Here is a 19,666-nt window from a genome sequence, read left to right on the forward strand (position 1 = left end):
TGCAAGGCGAGGACCTCAATCACTACACTATCACGCTGGGCCTGAGAAAGCTGTTTCTTAAAGCATCATCCTCTGATACCTTAAGAATCTATTGAGAAATGGGCACTATGCCACTACTTTGAGAGAGAGCATTATTATCCTATTACTCCTAATGTAAGTCCACTATTAGTGCATGTGTATTTGTGCCTACAGGTCTAATATATCTGATACAATATAAACAAATAAAATGAAAACATTTTAAGTAAAAAAGTTGAAGAGAACTATATCATTTTTCTCCAATTTCATAAATTCATAGCTAGGATAAAAGCCCTGCAGTACAATAGAGACTAACAAGAGAAGAACAAGCAGGATTAACAATGCATGCAGTATACATCATTTGTCAGAAAAGCAACTACCCAAAAGCAGCGGCTCAAAACTCTAAAACTATTTTAGGGACCAGTTCAGGGGTGTAGCAAGCTAAGCTTCTGCCTGGGGTGCCGGTTAATGTCCTGGCTGCTCCATTTCCCATTCAGTTCCTTGCTTATGGCCTGGGAAAGCAGCAGAAAAGATGGTCCAAAGCCTTGGTACCCTACACCCACGTGGGAGACATCGAAGAGGCTCCTGGTTCCTGGCTTCAGAATGGCCCAGTTTCAGCTGTTGCAACCATTTAGGGAGTGAACCAGCAGATGGAAGACCTCTCTCTCTCTCTCTCTCCTTGTCACTCTGCCTTTCCAACAGTAAAGAAAAGAAGAAAGAGAAAGAAAGGACGGGAGGAGGGAAGGAAGGAGGAATCTTTAGGGAAAAAATAGTATTTTAACAAAAAGAATCAACAGTAGAGCTGTGGTAAGACAAAGAGAACAGTTCCAGGGTTACAGGTAAGAAAACTAAACTCTGGGCAGAAAGCAGTGGGACAACTGGGGAGACAAAGCTGCCTGCAGCAGGAGGATCTACGTTCTCTGCAGGAGGAAAACAGAGCAGGGCGGGACAAAGAACTTCTGTCTCAGAAATTCAACCATGTCAATTCCATAATGTTGCAAACTGCTGTTGATGTTATATTGGGACTCTTAATTGACTGGGATGATATTCTACCAGCTCTAACTTCGGACCAGAAATGGTCTCCCCAAGAAACTGTTCAACCCATCTGGACAAGAAGTAGCTGGACTCTATGCTTGGTATACGTATGCAAGGAAAGAATCTTGATTGAATTTGAACTGTAATACTGCATCAAGGTGGAGGAATCCACCAGGGGGGAGGGGCATGGGGGGGGATTCCCAGAGCCTATGAAACTGTCACATAATGCAAAATAATTAATAATAATAAATAAATAAATAAAATAGAAAATTTGGAAACAATAAGCTCACCCAATCTTCCCTAACCTCAATCCTTCCCACCCTGATCAACCATGTAATCATTATAAAAAATAATAATAAAAAAGAAGCATCCAAAAAAAAAAAAAAAGAAAGAAATTCACTCAGAGGCAAGGCAGTCTCCCTGTAATTTAATTGTCTTTAGCACAATCCTCAATCTTTGCGGGCAAAATATTTTTTGTTTTGAAAAAAAATGGATTTTTTTTTGTTACATTTTATTCTAGTTCTCCAGCATGACATTTTATGTTCAAATACACCACCTACTTTATTGATCAACGATCAAACTAACTTTCCTTTCCTTCTACTTTCCATGAGCTTTTGCGGTAACATTGTACTTCACCAATGTGTTAAATCTATTGAAAATCAAACCTTCCACAAACATCATGGAAGGAAAATCCGGGTCACTCCTTATGTGATCCATCAGAAAAAGCTCCGCACAGGCACATGAGTGCAATAAATAGTGACAGGGACAGTTTTCAGTCTAGACTCACTTTCATGTGACTCAAACATAAGAGCATCCTCCCGCTAAGCCAAGCTCTGAACATCTTTCCCCTCCGCACAGATTCAAACCATTTGTGGGGGGTCAAACATCACAACTTAAAGACCTATACAGACCCCCAAAGTTCTGAAAATCCAGAATTCTGTGCGCACCTTCCTTACAACAACAAAATAATAACTAGAATACCTCATAGTAGCCACTCCAAAGAACATTTTTTTTGGCTTTCCATAAAACTGATAACATAAAATCTCCAGATGTAAATCATTTTTTTTTAAATCTCCAGATGTAAATCTTGACAGAGACTATAAAATCCTGTTACCACCGATGAAGATGGAACGAAACAAGCAGCCTGCGAGACAAGATTTTCTTCAGCCTCGAGGAAGCAAGCTTGGGCTCATAAGCTTACAAGGACACAAACCATTTTCTGGAAAACATGCATGGATTTCTAACACAATGTACTGGTTTGCTTCTGGGGCTATAACTGCCTGAGTTAAAATTGAGACTATATGGATTTTTTTAGGGTAAAATCCATAAGTTTATTTACAATGCTTAAGCCAAACAAAAAAGCAAATAGAACAAAAGGGTAACAACCATTATACCTAGGGGATGGATATATGGTGTTTGTGATGCTAGGTTCTCGAATTTTCTATATATTCAACCATTCTCAAGAGACACATTTTTAGATATGAGGAGGAGGAAGACAAGGGCGGGGGAAGGGGAGGGCAAGGCTGAACTGTCACAGGTTTCCAACAGGGCCAAACTCTGCCAGGAACAAAGCAGGACCATGCAAACCAGCAGAGGTCCATGTGCCTGGTAACCGCACACCTGCCACCCACAGCCTGCGCAGGCTGAGGGCTGGTAAGCCCATCCAGCATGGATTTTTTTTTTTAATTTGCCTCAGCAACTTCCCTGGGGCTTATGGCACTTACAGCAGTCTGTATGCAAGTTGCCCAAATATGATAAACTCCATCAATAAAAAAGATGGGTTAATAAAGACAAAAGTTTCATAAGAAATTAAGAAGCTAAAGAACAATTACACGACATTTCTTATCTGTAAGTCCTCAGCAAAGTACTGCTTCTATAACTCAACAGAGAAGCAGGCGACTCAGATACAACACAGAACTAAGGATTTGTATTATCTCATGAATTCTGAAAAAGAAGGCTGTTAAGCCAAACCTACAATTGTTGAAATACAGTTCACTTCTTAAACAAACTTGGTAATTTTCCTTTCCACTAAGTGACAGAGAATTGAAACCAGAGCAAAAATAAAATCATAAGAGATCATCCAGCATTACATGCTTTATTTGTTTTATAAAATTTTTTATAAAGATTTGGGCCCAACGCGGTAGCCTAATGGCTGAAGTCCTCACCTTATAAGCGCCAGTATCCTATATGGATGCCAGTTCATGTCCCGGCTGCTCCATTTCCCATCCAGCTCTCTACCTGTGGCCTGGGAAAGCAGTCAAGGACAGCCCAAAGCCTCGGGCACCTGCACCCACATGGGAGACTCAGAGGAGGCTCAAGGCTCCTGGCTCCTGATTTCAGATTGGCTCAGCTCCAGCCACTGAAGCCACATTGGGCGAGAACCAGCAGATGGAAGATCCTTCTCTCTGACTCTCATTCTCTCTATAATTCTGACTTTCCAAAAAAAAATTAATAAATACTTCCATTATGAGAGGCCAGCATTTAAGCTAAACAGGCTAATCCTCCACCTACATCCTTGACTGTCTTCCCAGGTCACAAGCAGGGAGCTGGATGGGAAGCGGGGCTGTCGGGATTAGAACTGGCACCCATATGAGGTCCTGGCGTGTTCAAGGAGAGGACTTTAGCTGCTAGACTATCATACCAGACCCAGATATCTGCTTGAAATCTTATTACAGGTTGAGGTAAGGGCCGAACCAGACTGGACTGCAACACCCATTGGTTCCAGTGCAACTCGGGACTGAAAACAGAACCAACACAGCAATTGCAACCACCAGCTGATCGGGGTGATGGACTGTGCCGGGCCCTGTGCTTGCTAGAACATACAAGAAACTAATCTGGGAATACCTCAAAGTTTCTTTGGAGATCTCCCCACTTGAACTGCTGGACTCAGAATTCTAACCAAGAAAAGACAGAAGACAGAATAGGACAATCATTCATCTCAGCTACATGTTGGCAGCGAAATATGGGACAAATGGAGACTTCATGATGGACCATATCAATCAGTGGACCACCTCATCGAGCGAAACTGGCAGTGACTCATAACTGGAGAACTATTAACACCACTTGAGCACATATCTCAGAGCATGCCCCACATCCGGGACTTGGGGTGGGCGGGAAACCAGGTGGGGCTTCTCCCTCAGTGTCCCACTCTACCTCAGATACATGATGGAATCAATATTGACATAATAGCATTGCCCACCTCCCTATCCCCCTGAACCTTTTTTTTTTCTTTTTCTTGTTTTTCCTTCAACTATAGTTAACTATGTAAAGATTGTCAACAACAATACAATAAAATGGATAAAAATATATATATATATATATAGGATGCCCAAAATTAAAGCATTCTAATAGGAAGCCCTTAAAGATCTACTAACATACAAGCTATTTGATCAATCCAAATAAAACCTATCACTTAAAACTAAAAAAAAAAAAGAAAAAAGAAATCTTATTACTACCTTCCTTCTGCTTCCTTTCAGTTTAATTTGCTTTTTTTATTTTTTTACAAGATTAAATCTTTGATTTTTCTTCTCTAATACAAACATTCACTGTAAAAATTTCCTTTGTAATCACTGCTTTCGCTGTATTCCAACTTTTCTGATGCTGTATTTTCATTAACTTCAAAAAATATTCTAAGCTCCTACAGATGATTTAGAAGGCTTTGTTTAATTTGCAAATAATTGCTACTGTTATTGACTCATAGCTAATTCACTTATGGTCAGACTTTATACCATTTCCAACTTTTAAGCTATTCTCTTAATGAAACTCCCATACAGACTTGAAAGGAACACATTGTGCTGGCATTGAGTGGAATTTCCTATAAATGTCAATTAGAGCAAGTTTTCTGACCATGTCATTCAGGTTTTCTACATCTTCACTAATTCTGGCGATTCCTAAGAGACAAGGGTGAAATCTCCATGCATGTAGGCGTGCTTGCATAAAAAACACATATGTGGATTTAAATATATATTTATATAATGTCACAATTTATTAACATCACAAGCAAAATTAAGTATAAATTATATCTTAATCTTCTTTGCTGTAATATAAAAGTATTTCATGTTCAATACTGACAAAATAAAAATTCTATAAAATGCCAATCCATCACCCAAGATGGCTGTATCCCTTACCCTTATCTGAATGAAGAGGTTGCTGGAAGGTGTCAAAGCATCAGGTAGGGTTCTGGTCCTCTCTGCCATCTCAGGCCCACAGCTTCCCACCCAGAGCTCAGAGGCCATCACACATGACACCTCACAGTTCCGCTGCGATACTGAGCTAGAATCTTCTATTTCCTGGTTCTCCGACTCTGTCTAGGTCTCTAAAAGCCTTTTCTAAAATCAAGTATCTTTAAAATTCTTTTTCTTCCCATAGATGCCAGTGTACCATGACTACAGCTTCTACATAAGACATTCTGCCACCTAAAATTACAGTTTATTACTATTCAAATAAGCAGTGTTTGGGGACTACAGGGTAAAACTAGGGCTAAAGGCAAAGAGCAAAAGTAACGTTCATGGTAGCCAGCATTTAGCCTAGTGGTTAAATGCTGATACTCTCACATCACAGTACCCAAGTTTTAACCCTTCTCCAGAATCCGCTTTAATGCCACCAGAGAAAGGAGGGAGGCAGTGGTGATGGTTCCAATAGCAGGCTCCGTTCCACAAACATGGGAGGCCTGAGCTGAGTCCCATGCCCCAGGAGTCAGCCCCAGTCCAACCCCAGGCATGCTAGGCAGGCAGAGAAAGACTCAATCAATCAGGGTCTCTCTCATCTTGTGTGTCTCTCTCTCTCTCACACACACACACACACGCAACTTAAACACACACACACTGTTCTTTGAAATAAAATGAAAATGATAAATTAAGTTTAGCAGCAATAGGTATGAAACAAGCATTCTCTACAGCTCACACAGCCAGCAGCAGTTACTGAGCACCTGCTGTCTCCCAGGTCCTGGCAATTCCTCTAGGAACTGGGAAGCGCCCACACATGACAGATGCCTAAAATGTGACACGCAAGGGTGAAAACTGAGATGCAGAACCACAAAGCACAAAGGGTCCACTTCCACGGTTAGGGAAGTCCTCACTCGAAGGTGACCAAAGAACAGAAATATCTAGAGAAGGAATAGTCCACGTTGAGGAACGGCAAATACTCCCCGAGGCAGGAGAGTCTAAGGAACTGCAAGCAGGCCTAAGGTTGATCATTTGAACATGGTAACAAACCCCAACAGAGCATGCTGTTTTGAGACATTTTGTTCCACATGAAGCCACTTACTCAAAGTAAAGTACCAAAGCTTAAAAGTTCACCATATTCCATGTAAGTATGGCAATTAGACTAGGAAAATTCTGACATTTTCTAAAGGAAATGGTTTTCAAAAACCCTTTCAAAACCAATACTTACCGGTCACAAAAAAATCCACTCCACACGGTGTTATGTAAGTGTATAATGTATCCTACACTTACCTCTAAACAAAAAGGAAAAAGCAAAACAAACAAAAAACAAAATAAGATATCAGGTAGATATTTTTTCAGATGGCAAGGACCCTTCCTCACTCAAAGACACGAACCACCTAAGCATTACCCAAGATTAACTTTACAACACTTAATCCAATAGGAATTAAAAACACATGAGAACAGGTAGAACACGTCATATGCCCAAGTTTCCCTCTTGACTTCTCTCCTGGCTTTACAAACCTCAAAGGCCATTCCACAGCTTTTACCCAGGATTCTTCATGCTGCAAAGATCAAGGTTTTACTCTTTTAAAAACAAATATAAAAATTCTAAAATCATCATCAAATTTTATCTCAGCTTAAGGAGCTTTCTTCTGTTGACATGAAGTCTGGCTACAATGGAGAGGTCGGACAATGCTGACTGCTGTGAAGCTGTGGAATGGGAAACTCGGGCTACAGAGGGATGCAGCTGAAAACACTCAGGCCTCTTGATCTGTACTCCGTGATTCTTGCAACGTCTGTCCTCCGAGCCCCTCCCCACCGCCTCCACGACCACCTTTGTCAGACTTCCTGATCGCAATGCCTACCAACAAAAGCCAAGCCAAGAGGGTCTTTTGAGGGTCTTCTTACCGGCGATTTGATCACTACAATACAAAACTTCCTTTAATGGCTGACCTCTGGCCACTTGAGGCAAACCAAATACCACAGTCTCTCAACCTCAGAATACTTAGCAAACTAAGGATGGCAATAAACAAAAAAACTGCTCAGAAACATACCTGGGTAATTTCATGGAGTTTAAGTACATAACACTCATCTCAATGTGACACATGTAGCATAACACACATACAAAGAGCAAGGACAAAGAAGGAGAGCAGCCAGTTAGGAACTTCTCAAAAGCAACATTTAAACCGGCCCAGGTTCAAATCATGAAAAGGATAAAATCATTCCCATAGATCAAGTGATTTAGGAAGATGGTTTCACTGGAGACAGCAATAAAATCACTGCTTTAAAAACATATATATATATATATGTATATGTTTTACATTTTCCTCTAATTTTATTATTTAATGTCATATGTCAGTGAATTTAACATAAAAGCAAATTATAAAGAAAAAACAGAGAAAGAGAAAAACTTACTGGGATTGAAAACTCCTCAGCCAAATACTTCAGCAGGCATGCTTCTCTGGCCAAGAACTTGCTTCTTTCTTTCATGTTGCCTTGCAGTTGAGTATCAAACTCCTTTCTGACCACAGAAGCAACGGAGTCAATAATCACAAGCTTAACTCCTTTTGAAATAATTTCTTCTTCCAGAGTTTCGATCCTATAAAAGTAGAATTTGTTAAAAAAAAAAAAAAGAGTAATAATAATAGATAAATGTAAGAAACGAAGAAAGCAACAGTGCATTGTGAAGGTGACTGCCTTCCAAACAATAACAAAATGCTCCCCCTTAAGTCACAGTAATGATTGCCAAAGTTGCGAACACACAACTCAGCTCCAGCTCCTCTCCATGCGTTGCACTGTCACAGGAACAGAGAATGATGTGTCCTTGTGGTTTCAGAATTCCCTGATTGTTCAACACTTCTCAAGCTCCAATTTTAGAGCAAAAACTCCCTGTGGAAGCCAGTTTCCTAAGGGGTTCCCAGTTCCTCCAACCACCTGTTTGTTGGTCCAGGTTCTTGTCTGGTCTCTTCCCACCTGTAGCAGAACTGCTCAGAATTACCTGTAGCACATGACCACAGGATCGTACGCCATTTCAGAGAGTAGGCCGCACAGGACTGCAGCTTTCACCCTGGGTTCTCATTGCTTACCTACTCTCTCTCTCCCTCTCTCAGACCACTCTCTCTAGGGGAAGCAAGTTGCCATGCCATGATTCTGTGGGATGGTGAAGAGCAAATACTTCCAGCCAACAGCCAGCAACAAACTCAGGCCTACCAACAACTACAGGAGTGAGCTTGGAAATAAATACTCCAGTCCCAGGACTGGCATTGTAGCACAGCACAGGCATCTTGTTGGGATACCAATTCATGCCCAGCTGCTCCACTTCCAATCCAGCTCCCTGCTAACGTGCCTGCTAATGTGTCTAAGTTCCGGGCCCACACCACCCATGTGGGAGATCTGGATGGCTCCTGGCTTCTCCTTGGTCCAGACCTGGCCTCTGCGAGCATTTCAAAAGTAAACCAGTGGTTGGGTCTATGGCCATATGACCCTGAACATACCTAATCTTATCTGATCTCAGAAGCTAAGCAGGGTTGGGTCTGGTTAGCATTTGGATGGGGGACCAGTGCTTGGAAGATCTCTCTCCCTCTGCCTCTGTAACTCTAGCTTTCAAAGAAATAAAAATAGGAAATACTCCAGCCCTATTCAAGCCTTGAGATGACAAGATCCCTGGCCACTAGCTTAACTGTATAATCCCTTGGATTTGGATGAGAAAAGTTCAGCTCAGCTGAAATTGTGTAAAATATTAGATGTATGCTGCTTTAGGCTGCTCAACATTGAGGTAATAAATAAATATACCACTTCAATAATTAATCAAATTAAAGTCTTTTCTCCATTAAATCTTATTTTCATTTTTAACAGAATATTTCAATCAAAAAGCTATAGTAAGTTAAGAATACAGAAATGATTATTTCCTTAAAAGCAATATATCAGAGCATTTTTTTAAACTCAGGAGCTGGAAGCATGAAAAACAAAAATGAATCTTCAAAGCACTTTTTTCTTAAAACGTCAAAATATGAAACAGCATACCTTTGCATAACTTCATCACAGCTGAGTTCCCGGTAAAGATGAACTTTACTGCTTGTCAAGAGTAATTTTTCTTCGGAGTTAAAATATCCGGGAAAGCGGGATTCTGCTATCTCAATCAGCCTAGGAGAGGGAGGGATCACACACAAATGCAAACAGTCAAGGATACTTGAGGCTGCACTGCTTGAGTGCTAGTGAATTCCACCTGGGAAACACTGCAGCCTTACCCCAGAGCAGGTGTAGGCACAAGGGCTCAATCGACACGCTGTGCACACAGGTGCCCCTTCTTTGGCACCAGCCGACAGCAGCCCTGGGAACACAGGATGAGCAAGCTCTTCGGGATCTTGAGCAAACAACAGTGTGTCCCGGACTTACCTTTCTGGGAGTAAATATGATTTTTATAAAGGATGTTTGGATTAGATCTACTTAGTAAATAAGAAAAACACTTCCATCTTCTGGAACAAAAAGTATATTTAAACAAATATCTTTCTAATAATCAGATGTAAGTCTCCTTGACTCAGTCCAGAAAAATATTCATTCTCAATTAAAAATCGAATTTATACAAATAAAAGCTATTCAGGGGTTCATTAGGAAATAGAAAATTATCTAAGCAGGTGAATGCTATTATTTCTTACAAACAATAAAGATCTTCTAAATGGTGAATTCTCTGACCTCAAGGCTAGATCTGAATTTTTGTCATTGTTTGAAAGTGAGACACAGACCTGCACACACAGGCACAGCTCCCATCTGCTGGTTCACTCCCTGAATACCCACGATTGCCAGAACTGGGAACCAGGAACACACTCCAGGTCTGCCACATGAGTAGCTGGAATCCTGTTACACCACTGCCTCCCAGTGTCTGTGCTGGCAGGAAGCTGGAGGAGAGAATTAAGCCCAGGCACTCTGTGTGGCATGCAGGCACGCTAGCCACTGGGGCCAAACCTAGATCTAATACAAGGCTACTTCAAAAGATTCATGGAAAAATGCAATTAAAGGACAAGTTTATTTTGGTATAAAAAATTTTGTAATCCAAGCCTGGTTTCTTCATAATTCATATTTTTTAAGACTCCTGACCACATGGATTTCAAAATTTCAATTTTATTTTCCACAAGCTTTCTGAAACACCCTCGAGTGTGGGTGGACAAACACACGCAGGGAGTAACAGCCGAGACAAAGGCATCGGCATTATTAGAAATTTGAAATATTTCTGGTTACAATTTTTTTTTAGTTTATACTGTTTATCCGTCCTAGCATTTAACCATCCTGAGGACACTGGGAGGAGAAAGTGTAAACACTAAAGCCATCCTATATTCTATGTTCTCTTTAGACACAGAAGTACAAAAGAGCAGTGTCTGCATGCCTACACAAAGGGCTGACGTTAGGACCTTGAAAGACATAAACAAGGCAAGTTAAAGGCCTAAAACAGAAAAAAGTAGATAAATAGTCACTAACTTTTTTAAGGTATATTTTGCCTAATGTGGAAAGCATGAGAGGGTGGACAGGAAAAGGAACAAGAAACAACCGCACATTGTGTAAAAAGTAAAATGAACGTGGATCCCACGGGGGCTGGAGAAGTTCCTGAGGGAGGAAACAGACCAGGACAGAAGAAAACCAGGGCAGTGAGAAGGGCAAGAGGAGGTGTGCCGGCACCAACAGAGGCAGCACGGGCAAACTCGCACGACTGGACGGAAATGTGCACATTTTCTAATTAGCACAACTATCTCGTGTATTTAGTGCCACTCAAAGAACTGAGCTCAAGAAAGGCCTGGCACCTAGCACCTACAACGTTTTCATAAGACAGATACAACACCACCAACCAGAAACCACCATGGAGGTTGTTCAACATTTGGATACCCTGTTGATTGGGAACAAAATTAACAGTAGCTAAGTCACTGGCAATAACTATAGGAATGCCAAAAATGATAACAATAATATGATGATGATTTTCTGCCCTGGGGTGCTAGGCTAGGTTTCAGCGGTAAGGGGCCCTGGAAACTCCTGCTGCTGTCTCGTTCCAGGAGGGCCTCCCAGAAGCAACAGAGGCCACTGACTCCCTGCCTTCACAGTGACCATGCTAAACAACTATGGGATGGTAATTTACATCAAGACGTATTCTCTGAGGAACTCCAAATGGTTTCTTTTTTTTTTTTTTAAGATTTATTCCATTTTTATTACAAAGTCAGATATACAGAGAGGAGGAGAGATAGAGAGGAAGTGGAGCTGCCGGGATTAGAACCGGCGCCCATATGGGATCCCGGTGCGTTCAAGGCGAGGACCTTAGCCACTAGGCCACGCCGCCGGGCCCCCCAAATGGGTTTTGTTCTGAAAAAATAGAAATGAAAATCATGTATAGTATCCTGTATGCTTCATATTAATCATAGTAATTTCTATGACAATCTTCACCATCAAGATCTTTTTTTTTATGGGGGGGAGGGAGGTGGGCGGCAGAAAACAACAGAGAAGTTCCTATCTTTTATGCCAACAATACCCACATAAAGTTTGAAAGCAGTGCCATCTAGTGGGCATATTTTAGAAAGGCATTCCTTCCAAAGTATACCCCACACTTATTCAGCCAACAATTTAATTTAAAAAGAAGGGCCCAGCGGCATGGCCTTGCGCTAAAGTACTCGCCTTGAAAGCCCCAGGATCCCATATGGGCACCGGTTCTAATCCTGGCAGTTCTGCTTCCCATCCAGCTCCCTGCTTGTGGCCTGGGAAAGCAGTCAGGGACGGCCCAATGCCTTAGGACCCTGCACCCGCATGGGAGACCCAGAGTTCCTGGCTCCTGGCTTCAGATCATCTCAGCTCTGGCTGTTGCAAGCTGTTTGGGGAGTGAACCACCAGATGGATGATCTTTGTCTCTTCTTCTTTCTGCAATCTGATCTTCCTTAGCAATAAAAATAAGTCTTAAAAGAAGAAGAAGAAATAGAAGAAGAAATAGAACACCTGGGAAATGAGCCTGTGCCTTATAGTAGTAGTACAACGAGTATTCCTTAGGGACATCTTGCCACAACCCATTCTAGGTGCTAAGGATAACATAATAAACAATCACCACCAAAGAAAAAGGAAACCCTTCCCTTGTGGACCTTACATTCTGTGACAGGAGGCAAACATGTTACATACCAGGTAAGACATGCTCCAAGGAAAAGTGAAGTAGACTGGGGGAACAGAACGTGACAGTCAGGAAGGAACAAGTGATCATTTCCCAAGGATGGGCTGGACAAATCTCAGTAACAAAGCTTAAAGGAGATGAAAAAATGAACCACGTGGGTATCCAGTGGAAAGGCACGTGAGTGAAAATTCCAGACGTGGGAAGGTTGGAAAAAGTGATTAAGTAGCAGGAACATGGAAGCAAGGAAGAGAAACTAGGAAATAAAATCATAGAGTCAGCCAGGGGCCAAGATTATAGCAGATCTTCAGGTCTATGGTATTTTGGTTAAGTTAAAGTTTACTTTATTTGTCTATTTTTGGAGGGACACAGAGATAGAGAAGCAAGGAGGGATGGGGAGACAGATACCCTCTATTGGTTTAGTCCCCCAACAGTCAGGTCTGACCCAGGCTGAAACAAAGCACCAGAAACTCAGTCTAGGTGTTCCACTTGGGTGGCATAGATTCAACCACTTGAGCCATCCCTGCTGACACCCAGGTATACATTAGCAAGAAGCTGGAGTCAGCAGTAGAGGCAGGCCTCAACTTCAAGTGCATTCCAAGCTGGGTCTTAATGCCACTACCAGTCACCAGCCTCTGCTTAGATAGAACTTAACAACTTCTTTTCTAAGGAATCATTCTAGTTGCCAAACAGAGAAAAGGCAACAGATAAAGCAAGAGTGAAAGCCAGTCCAGATATGATGGTGACTTGCCATTAGGAAGTAACAGCTCAGGAGATGAAACATAAACTCAAGATATCACTCAGGACCCTTGTTTGGGTGCTGCTGCCTAGGATGCGCTGCCATCAACTATTGGTGTGTTTGTCCAACTTTTGACAGCTCTACTTGCAATCCAGCTCCCTGCTAATGCACACAGGAAAGCAGCAAAAGGTGATCCCAGCACATGGATCCCTACCATCCATGTGGGAGATGCACATGGAGTTCCAGGTTCCTGGCTTTGTCTTGGCCCAGCCCCAGTCATCATAGCCCCTGGGACTGAGCCAGTGGAAAGAAGAAGCTTTCTCACTTTTTCTGTTACTCTGCCTTTCAGATAAATAAAATAAATCTTTAGAATTCAATTTAAAAGGATGGACCGGCATTATGGCACAGCACATTACACCACTGCCTGTAAGGCCAGCATCCCAAATAACACCAGTTTGAGTCCTGGATGCTCCTGATCCAGCTCGCTGCGAACGCGCCTGGGAAAGCAATGGAGAATGGTCCAAGTGCTTGGGCCTCTGCTATTGTGACCATCTGAGGGAAATGAATAACTCCACAGAAGATGCTCTCTCCCTCTCTCTCTCAACTCTGTGTGCGTGTGTGTGTTTCCCTCTTTCCGTAACTCTGTTTTTCAAATCAACCAATCTTTTTTTAAAAAAGAGAGAGAAAGAGGCAGTTCTAAAGAGGGGCTGACAAGAGCTCTGAACTATTCTGATGAGTATATGACGGTACTGTCACTTACTGAAGTGGAGAAGAGACTAGATTCAGATCAGGAGTTTGATTATTAATGTTGCTTGTGTGTTCTTATTATTGTTGCCTTCAAAGGAACCCAAAACGCAGTTGTGGACTTACCAAGACATCCACGTATACAAACCTGACAATTTCCTGCTCAGTGGACAAATGGGTAAGAACCAGGTCACAGGAAAGGTCACAGTTCAGATAACAACCCATCAGCTTAAAGAAGGCTGTTGAAGATCATGGGACTAGATGATATCAGGGACTGAGTACAAATGGAAGAGGAGAAAGGTCCCAGGAGTGAGTTCCAGGGTCCTCTAGGGCTTAACGGTTGAAAAGAGAAGGATCCAGCAAAGGATTCTGAGTGGAGGGCTCCAGGGAAGCAGATGTAAAATCCAGAGACAGTGGTTCTAAGAGGCCAAGCGAAGAAGGTTTAGCAAAACAAAGGGAAGTAACCAACCACAGTCATGCGCCAGATGAGGATGTTTCTGTCAATGACAGACCACACATATGATAGTGGTTCCTTCAGAACATCCCAAAACTAGAAAGTTCCCTGTGCCCGGAGGTGTCCCAGCCTTTGTAAAGGCCTAGTGCAACACAGTACTCATGGTGTAAACACACCCACTGCACTGCCGTGGCATAAAAATAGAGCACACGTGATTATATATAGTACATTTAACATGACATTGATGATAAACAGCTACATTAGGGTTTACATGTTTACCATACTTTTGTTATTTCAGAGTATACTCCTTCTCCTTATAAAAAGAAGTTTACCGTAAAACAATATGCCATGCTGCAGCCACCGCAGCCTCATACATCCTGTGTTTACCACATGTCTTGATTGCCTTAAGAGTCCCTGGGCAGTGATTGACATACCACCCTAGGTTTGTTTAAATATACTTTATAATGTTTGCATGACAAAATCACCTAATAATGCGTTTCTAGGAACATGTTCCCCATCAAAGTGATGCATGAGTGTATTTCAAATGCTACTATTAGACTGAATAAGATTTACCAAAGCCTGAATAGAATGCAGTCATCAGAGAATAAAAATAGGAATTTTTACCTCTGCCCACAAAGGAGTAACTGGTGTGGAAACTGCACAGTCATCATAAATAACTCAAAAAGTAGACAAAGTATATGAATCAGGGACAGGCATTTGGCCCAGGGGTTGAGACACTGCTTAGAGATGACCGAATGTAACACTTGAGTTCAAGTTCTGGCTCCACTTTAAGTTCCAGCTTCCTGCTAATATGCATACTGAGAGGCAGCTGACAATGGCCCAAGTACTCAGGTCCCGCTAACCCTGTGGGAAATCTGGATTGAGTTCAAGGTCCCTGGACTCAAAATGGCCCAACCCCAGTTGCTGCAGGCTAACAGACACAAGATCTGTCCATCTCCACCCCTCTCCCACCCTATCTTTCAAATACATAAGTTAAAAACATTTGAAAAAAGTTTTCAGACACTGAACAGCAGATAATTCAAAACCATGACCCTTGAGAGAAAGGAAACAAGGTGAGCCTACAGTTTTCCATCCTTGTTGCCAAAGGCACAGTCCAGACTGCAGTCAACAGAAATCAGTCTGACCGATGAGAAGATCAACATTTGGGAGAGCCAAGGTGTCTGGAATGTATGGGTAAAGGACCAGAGAGAAGAACTCTGTTCAGGGTGAGCACTGTGGAGCTCCACAAAGGGCTGGGTTCAACACCTCACCTGCAGGTATGTGTGAAACTACCCAAGCCAAGGGAGGATCCACGATCAAGTATAACACCCAACGGCGGGAATGGCTTGAGTCTCCGTAAGAGTGGAAAACAAAGGAAAGAACCAGGCACAGTTCTCAGAAGCAGGGGGACAAAATTAGTCTCCGATTAGAATATATGAGATTTGCTATTTACAAAATTTTAAAAAATAAGCCTCAAAAGAATCAAACCAATGTGGAACTGTACCTTAAAATAAAATCTAACATTCCCTAATGACATCAACTAAAATCCGGCACCCAACAAAGTAAAACACACACTAACAGCTAGCAAAACCGAAAACAAAAGACAGCAGGAGGGGGAAGAAACCAGCTGACGAAAGATCTTCCTCTCTGTCCTCCTCTCTCTACATCTGACTTTTCAATAAAAATAAAATAAACCTTAAAAAAAAACTCAATATTATCTGTTCCCACAGTGACTTCAAAGCTGTTGTATGAAAGTTTCTCACAGCGACCAGAAGCGAACTTGAAATAAAACATACACCTAATGTAAAAAAAATTTGCTTCCCAAAATTTCAGTTGAAATATAGCATCCTGAATATATGGAAATGAAAATTAATGGCTTCTCAAAGTTCTTTGTAAATACTAATTTCCAGTTCATTCATTTTCTGTTTCAAGTAACATTTATTAAATGTTACTTGCATATTTCAGAAAATTCCAGTTTTGCTACAACAATAAGTACTTACGACTTATTATTATACAACTTTTAGGGACTCTTCCCTGCCCCTAATTCATCTAGATTTAGAAATGTCAAGGCAGCTCAAACTGGTAGAAAAAAAAACGTACCTAGAATCAAGAAGGCAGGAGGAATCAACCCAGGTACCCCAACTGGGACACAAGGGACTTAACCATGAGGCTTCAAAGCCTGCCCGCAAGAGTCTCCATTTTATGCAGGCAGCAAGTATACTGGCCTCTGGCAGAGTTGCCATCTGGTGCCGAGGTTTAGCTGGCACTTGAGATGCCCATACCACACATCAATGTGCCTAGGTTATAGCTCAGGCTCTGATCTCACTTCTAGCTTCGGCTAATGCTCGAGGCAGCCGGCAGAAGCTCAAGCAGCTAGGTCCCTGCCACCACATGGCAGATGCCCAGGGAGCTCCTGGCTCCCAGCCTCTGCCCAAAATAACCCTACTGTTAGCGGCAGTTGGGGAGCGAGACAATTGAGCAAACTTTTTCTATCTCTATCCCTGACCCTCCATCTCTGCCTTTCAAATTAAATCACTTTTAATCCATAACATTTACCTGTTTGTATATGTTCCATACTGTATATGTAACAAAAGTAAACAAAATGGAAAACAACAAAACTTACCTTTCAGCACTAAAGGCTGACTCTGTGTCAATGTAGACAACAGCTCCCTCCAATCCTCCCATGTCCAGAGGTAAAGTGGCCAAAATGCTCATCATCATGCAAAACTGAGTTTTTCCACAACCTGGTGGGCCTGTAATCTACAGTGAATGCATGAATAAATGTCACTTGTGTATTTATCACAAGCCAGTTAAAGCAAATTCATTCACAAACCTGCCGTGTTCACAATTCAACTAGCTTGTGCTCTCCAGAGAGAATCTGACCCTAAGACATCCATTGCATAACATGAATTAACCCCCACCCTGTGCATCTGGACTGATCCCAGTGGTATGCATGTATGTGTGTACATATATATATATATATATACGCCCTGCGTGACAGAGCCTCCATTCACAAGCAAGCCTCTCTCCCCAGTGCTGCTGAGCTAAGCCCCTGCCAGAGAAACTGAGATGCAATAAATGTTCATGGTTATCGTGTAGTCACTTAGTTATGGGATCACTTGTTATGCAACAATATTGACACACAACAATATGTTACTTCCAAGAAACCATATTTCACATATACCAGAAAGTAAAAATAGCTTGAGCTTCACACTAATTCTTTCCTCATTGGTAGATAACATTTCAAAGTCTCCTTCCAGATATACTAAGTAGTTATCCCTCTTAAATGAACCCAAATCATCTCATAATATTATTTCACAATTCTTTCTAATTCAAATGAATAGAAAACCTAATAAATTTCAATTAGTCAGCAAGGTCTTTAAAAATATATATACTGTTATTTATAGACAATGATATTAGGTTTCTGGATAGAAAATCCTACCCTTGAAGGACTTAAAACACAAATCAATGTTCTGAAGGGTATATCTGTTTTCACTAAACTTTCCTCCCTGGGTCTGAAGGCTACAGTTCAATGGAAGGTATGCATGGTTCTTCCCTTACCTCTGTGAGGGATCCGCAAGCCACACCACCATGCAGGGCTTCATCCAGAGCAGACAGGGTCGTGGGGAGGAATGAGGGGGAGATGGCAGTGGACCTTTGAGTCTTCATGGCGAATGCCTAAGCAAGAGAAAGGATTTCCCTTCATCTCAACCTCTGCATCTATGCCAAAGCTTAATCATTAACTCCAAATCTCCACATTTTTGCACCCTGTAACTCTAGTCTATTCGTTCCCCCCTCTATTATTTCTTTGTTCAACAAATATTTCTTCCGTGCAGGAAGGACTAAGTTCAATGGTGTGGATATGACATGGTGGACCCCTGTCCAGAAGGTTTTATAGTCAGCCAAGAGTTAAGGAACTGGAACTATAAACCAGGCCAATTCCTAGGAGTGCAACTGATAGGGAGAGTGGAGACTGAGCCCAGTAGACCTGACCTGGATGATCGGATCCAGGGAGGCGTCATCAAAGAGCTGCCTGTCTGAGCTGCAGTCTGCCACAGCTGTTAGAGACCCAGAGGACAGAATGCACACAGAAAGGTCAAGAAACAATAAGGAGAGGAACTGGAAACTAAGGAAAACAACAAACAAACGAACAAAACAAACCAGAGTTTACTGGAGCGTGGGTGCAAGGAGGCAAGCACCCGGCTGCAGATGCCAGCAGGTGCCTCATCATCAAGGGCTTGGCTGAAATGCGCGATTTATGCTGACAGCCAACAAGCAACATGACCAAGTCACTGTTTTCCAGCCCAGGAAGGCAGCTGGGGCCACCGGGGCTGAGGTCTCTTTGGAACCTCTGAGAACATGGCCCCCTGCATTTTTTTTTTAAGTGTCCTTTGCAGATGCAATTAAATTCAAGACCTTGTGACAAAGAGATGATCCTGGATGACCCTGGTGGGGCCTAAGTGCCAACAGAAGCATCCTTGTCAGAGCAGCAAACAGAGATTCTCCACACAGAAGAGAAGCCACGTGAAGACGGAGCAGAGGAGGACACGTCCACAAGCCAAGGCCTGCCATCAGGCACCCAAACAGGTGAGAGGCACAGCCTGTACTGAAGCCCAGGGCTCTTGAGGAAAGCGGACCTCTGCCCACATCTCCATCACAGGCCTCTGACCTCCAGAGCTGAAAGCGAATGAGCTGTTATTGGAAGCCACCCAGGATGTGGTGGTTTGTGTTAGAGCTGCCTCGGGAAACTAACCCTACAGCCAACTGTTACTTCATACAGAGATGCTTGGGCTGGTTTCTAAAGACTGGATTGAAGGTGGGTAATGCCAGAAGCTGAGCAATCTGTCAGAGAAGACAATGGGAACCAGTAATAGGAGCACCACAGTGCAGTGGATAAAAACATCTGGGACTAGTGAATGTATCTACAGCCAAGTACATAAGATAGCTGAAGTTTTTCTGGGACAATGACATTCTGAAACTCTACCTCTTTCTTTTCCTAAGTGTTTATCCACCATAAATTACATAAGAGATTTGAGTGATTTTATTTGTTGCTTTTGATTTATGTAGAACTATCCAACATAGTTGTCTACAAGGAAGGATTTTTTTTTTCAATTAATTTATTTATTTGAAAGGCAGCATTACAGAGAAACAAGAGATTTTCTGTTAGTTCACTCCCCAAAAAGCCTCAACAGCCACATAGGTGGAAAAGGCCCAGGCACCTTCCACTGCCTTCCCAGGCGCATTAACAAGGAGCTGGATCGGAAGTGGAACAGCATGGACTCAAACAGAAACTCCCATTGTATGTGGGTGTTACAGGAAGTGGCTTACTCTCTGCAAAACATCAGCCCAGGAACCTTATTTTTTTAAAGAACCTTAATTAAATTTCT

General features: G+C 42.2%; 1 protein-coding gene across 6 annotated transcripts in view; it reads right to left on the minus strand.

Annotated features, from left to right (window-relative positions):
- RAD51B (RAD51 paralog B) overlaps nucleotides 1-19,666 on the minus strand; it is a 562,304-nt gene that overhangs the window by 535,664 nt on the left and 6,974 nt on the right. For all 6 annotated transcript variants that reach the window (XM_058655552.1, XM_058655547.1, XM_058655551.1 and 3 more), the window contains exons 4-7: nucleotides 17,841-17,957; nucleotides 16,903-17,039; nucleotides 9,237-9,356; nucleotides 7,629-7,812 (exon numbers count right to left, since the gene is read on the minus strand). In XM_058655552.1, the coding sequence (XP_058511535.1) occupies nucleotides 7,629-7,812; nucleotides 9,237-9,356; nucleotides 16,903-17,039; nucleotides 17,841-17,957 (558 nt within the window). The remainder of the gene's footprint in view (nucleotides 1-7,628; nucleotides 7,813-9,236; nucleotides 9,357-16,902; nucleotides 17,040-17,840; nucleotides 17,958-19,666) is intronic.

This window comes from Ochotona princeps, chromosome 26 (assembly GCF_030435755.1).
Source record: "Ochotona princeps isolate mOchPri1 chromosome 26, mOchPri1.hap1, whole genome shotgun sequence".
Classification (NCBI taxonomy): domain Eukaryota; kingdom Metazoa; phylum Chordata; class Mammalia; order Lagomorpha; family Ochotonidae; genus Ochotona; species Ochotona princeps.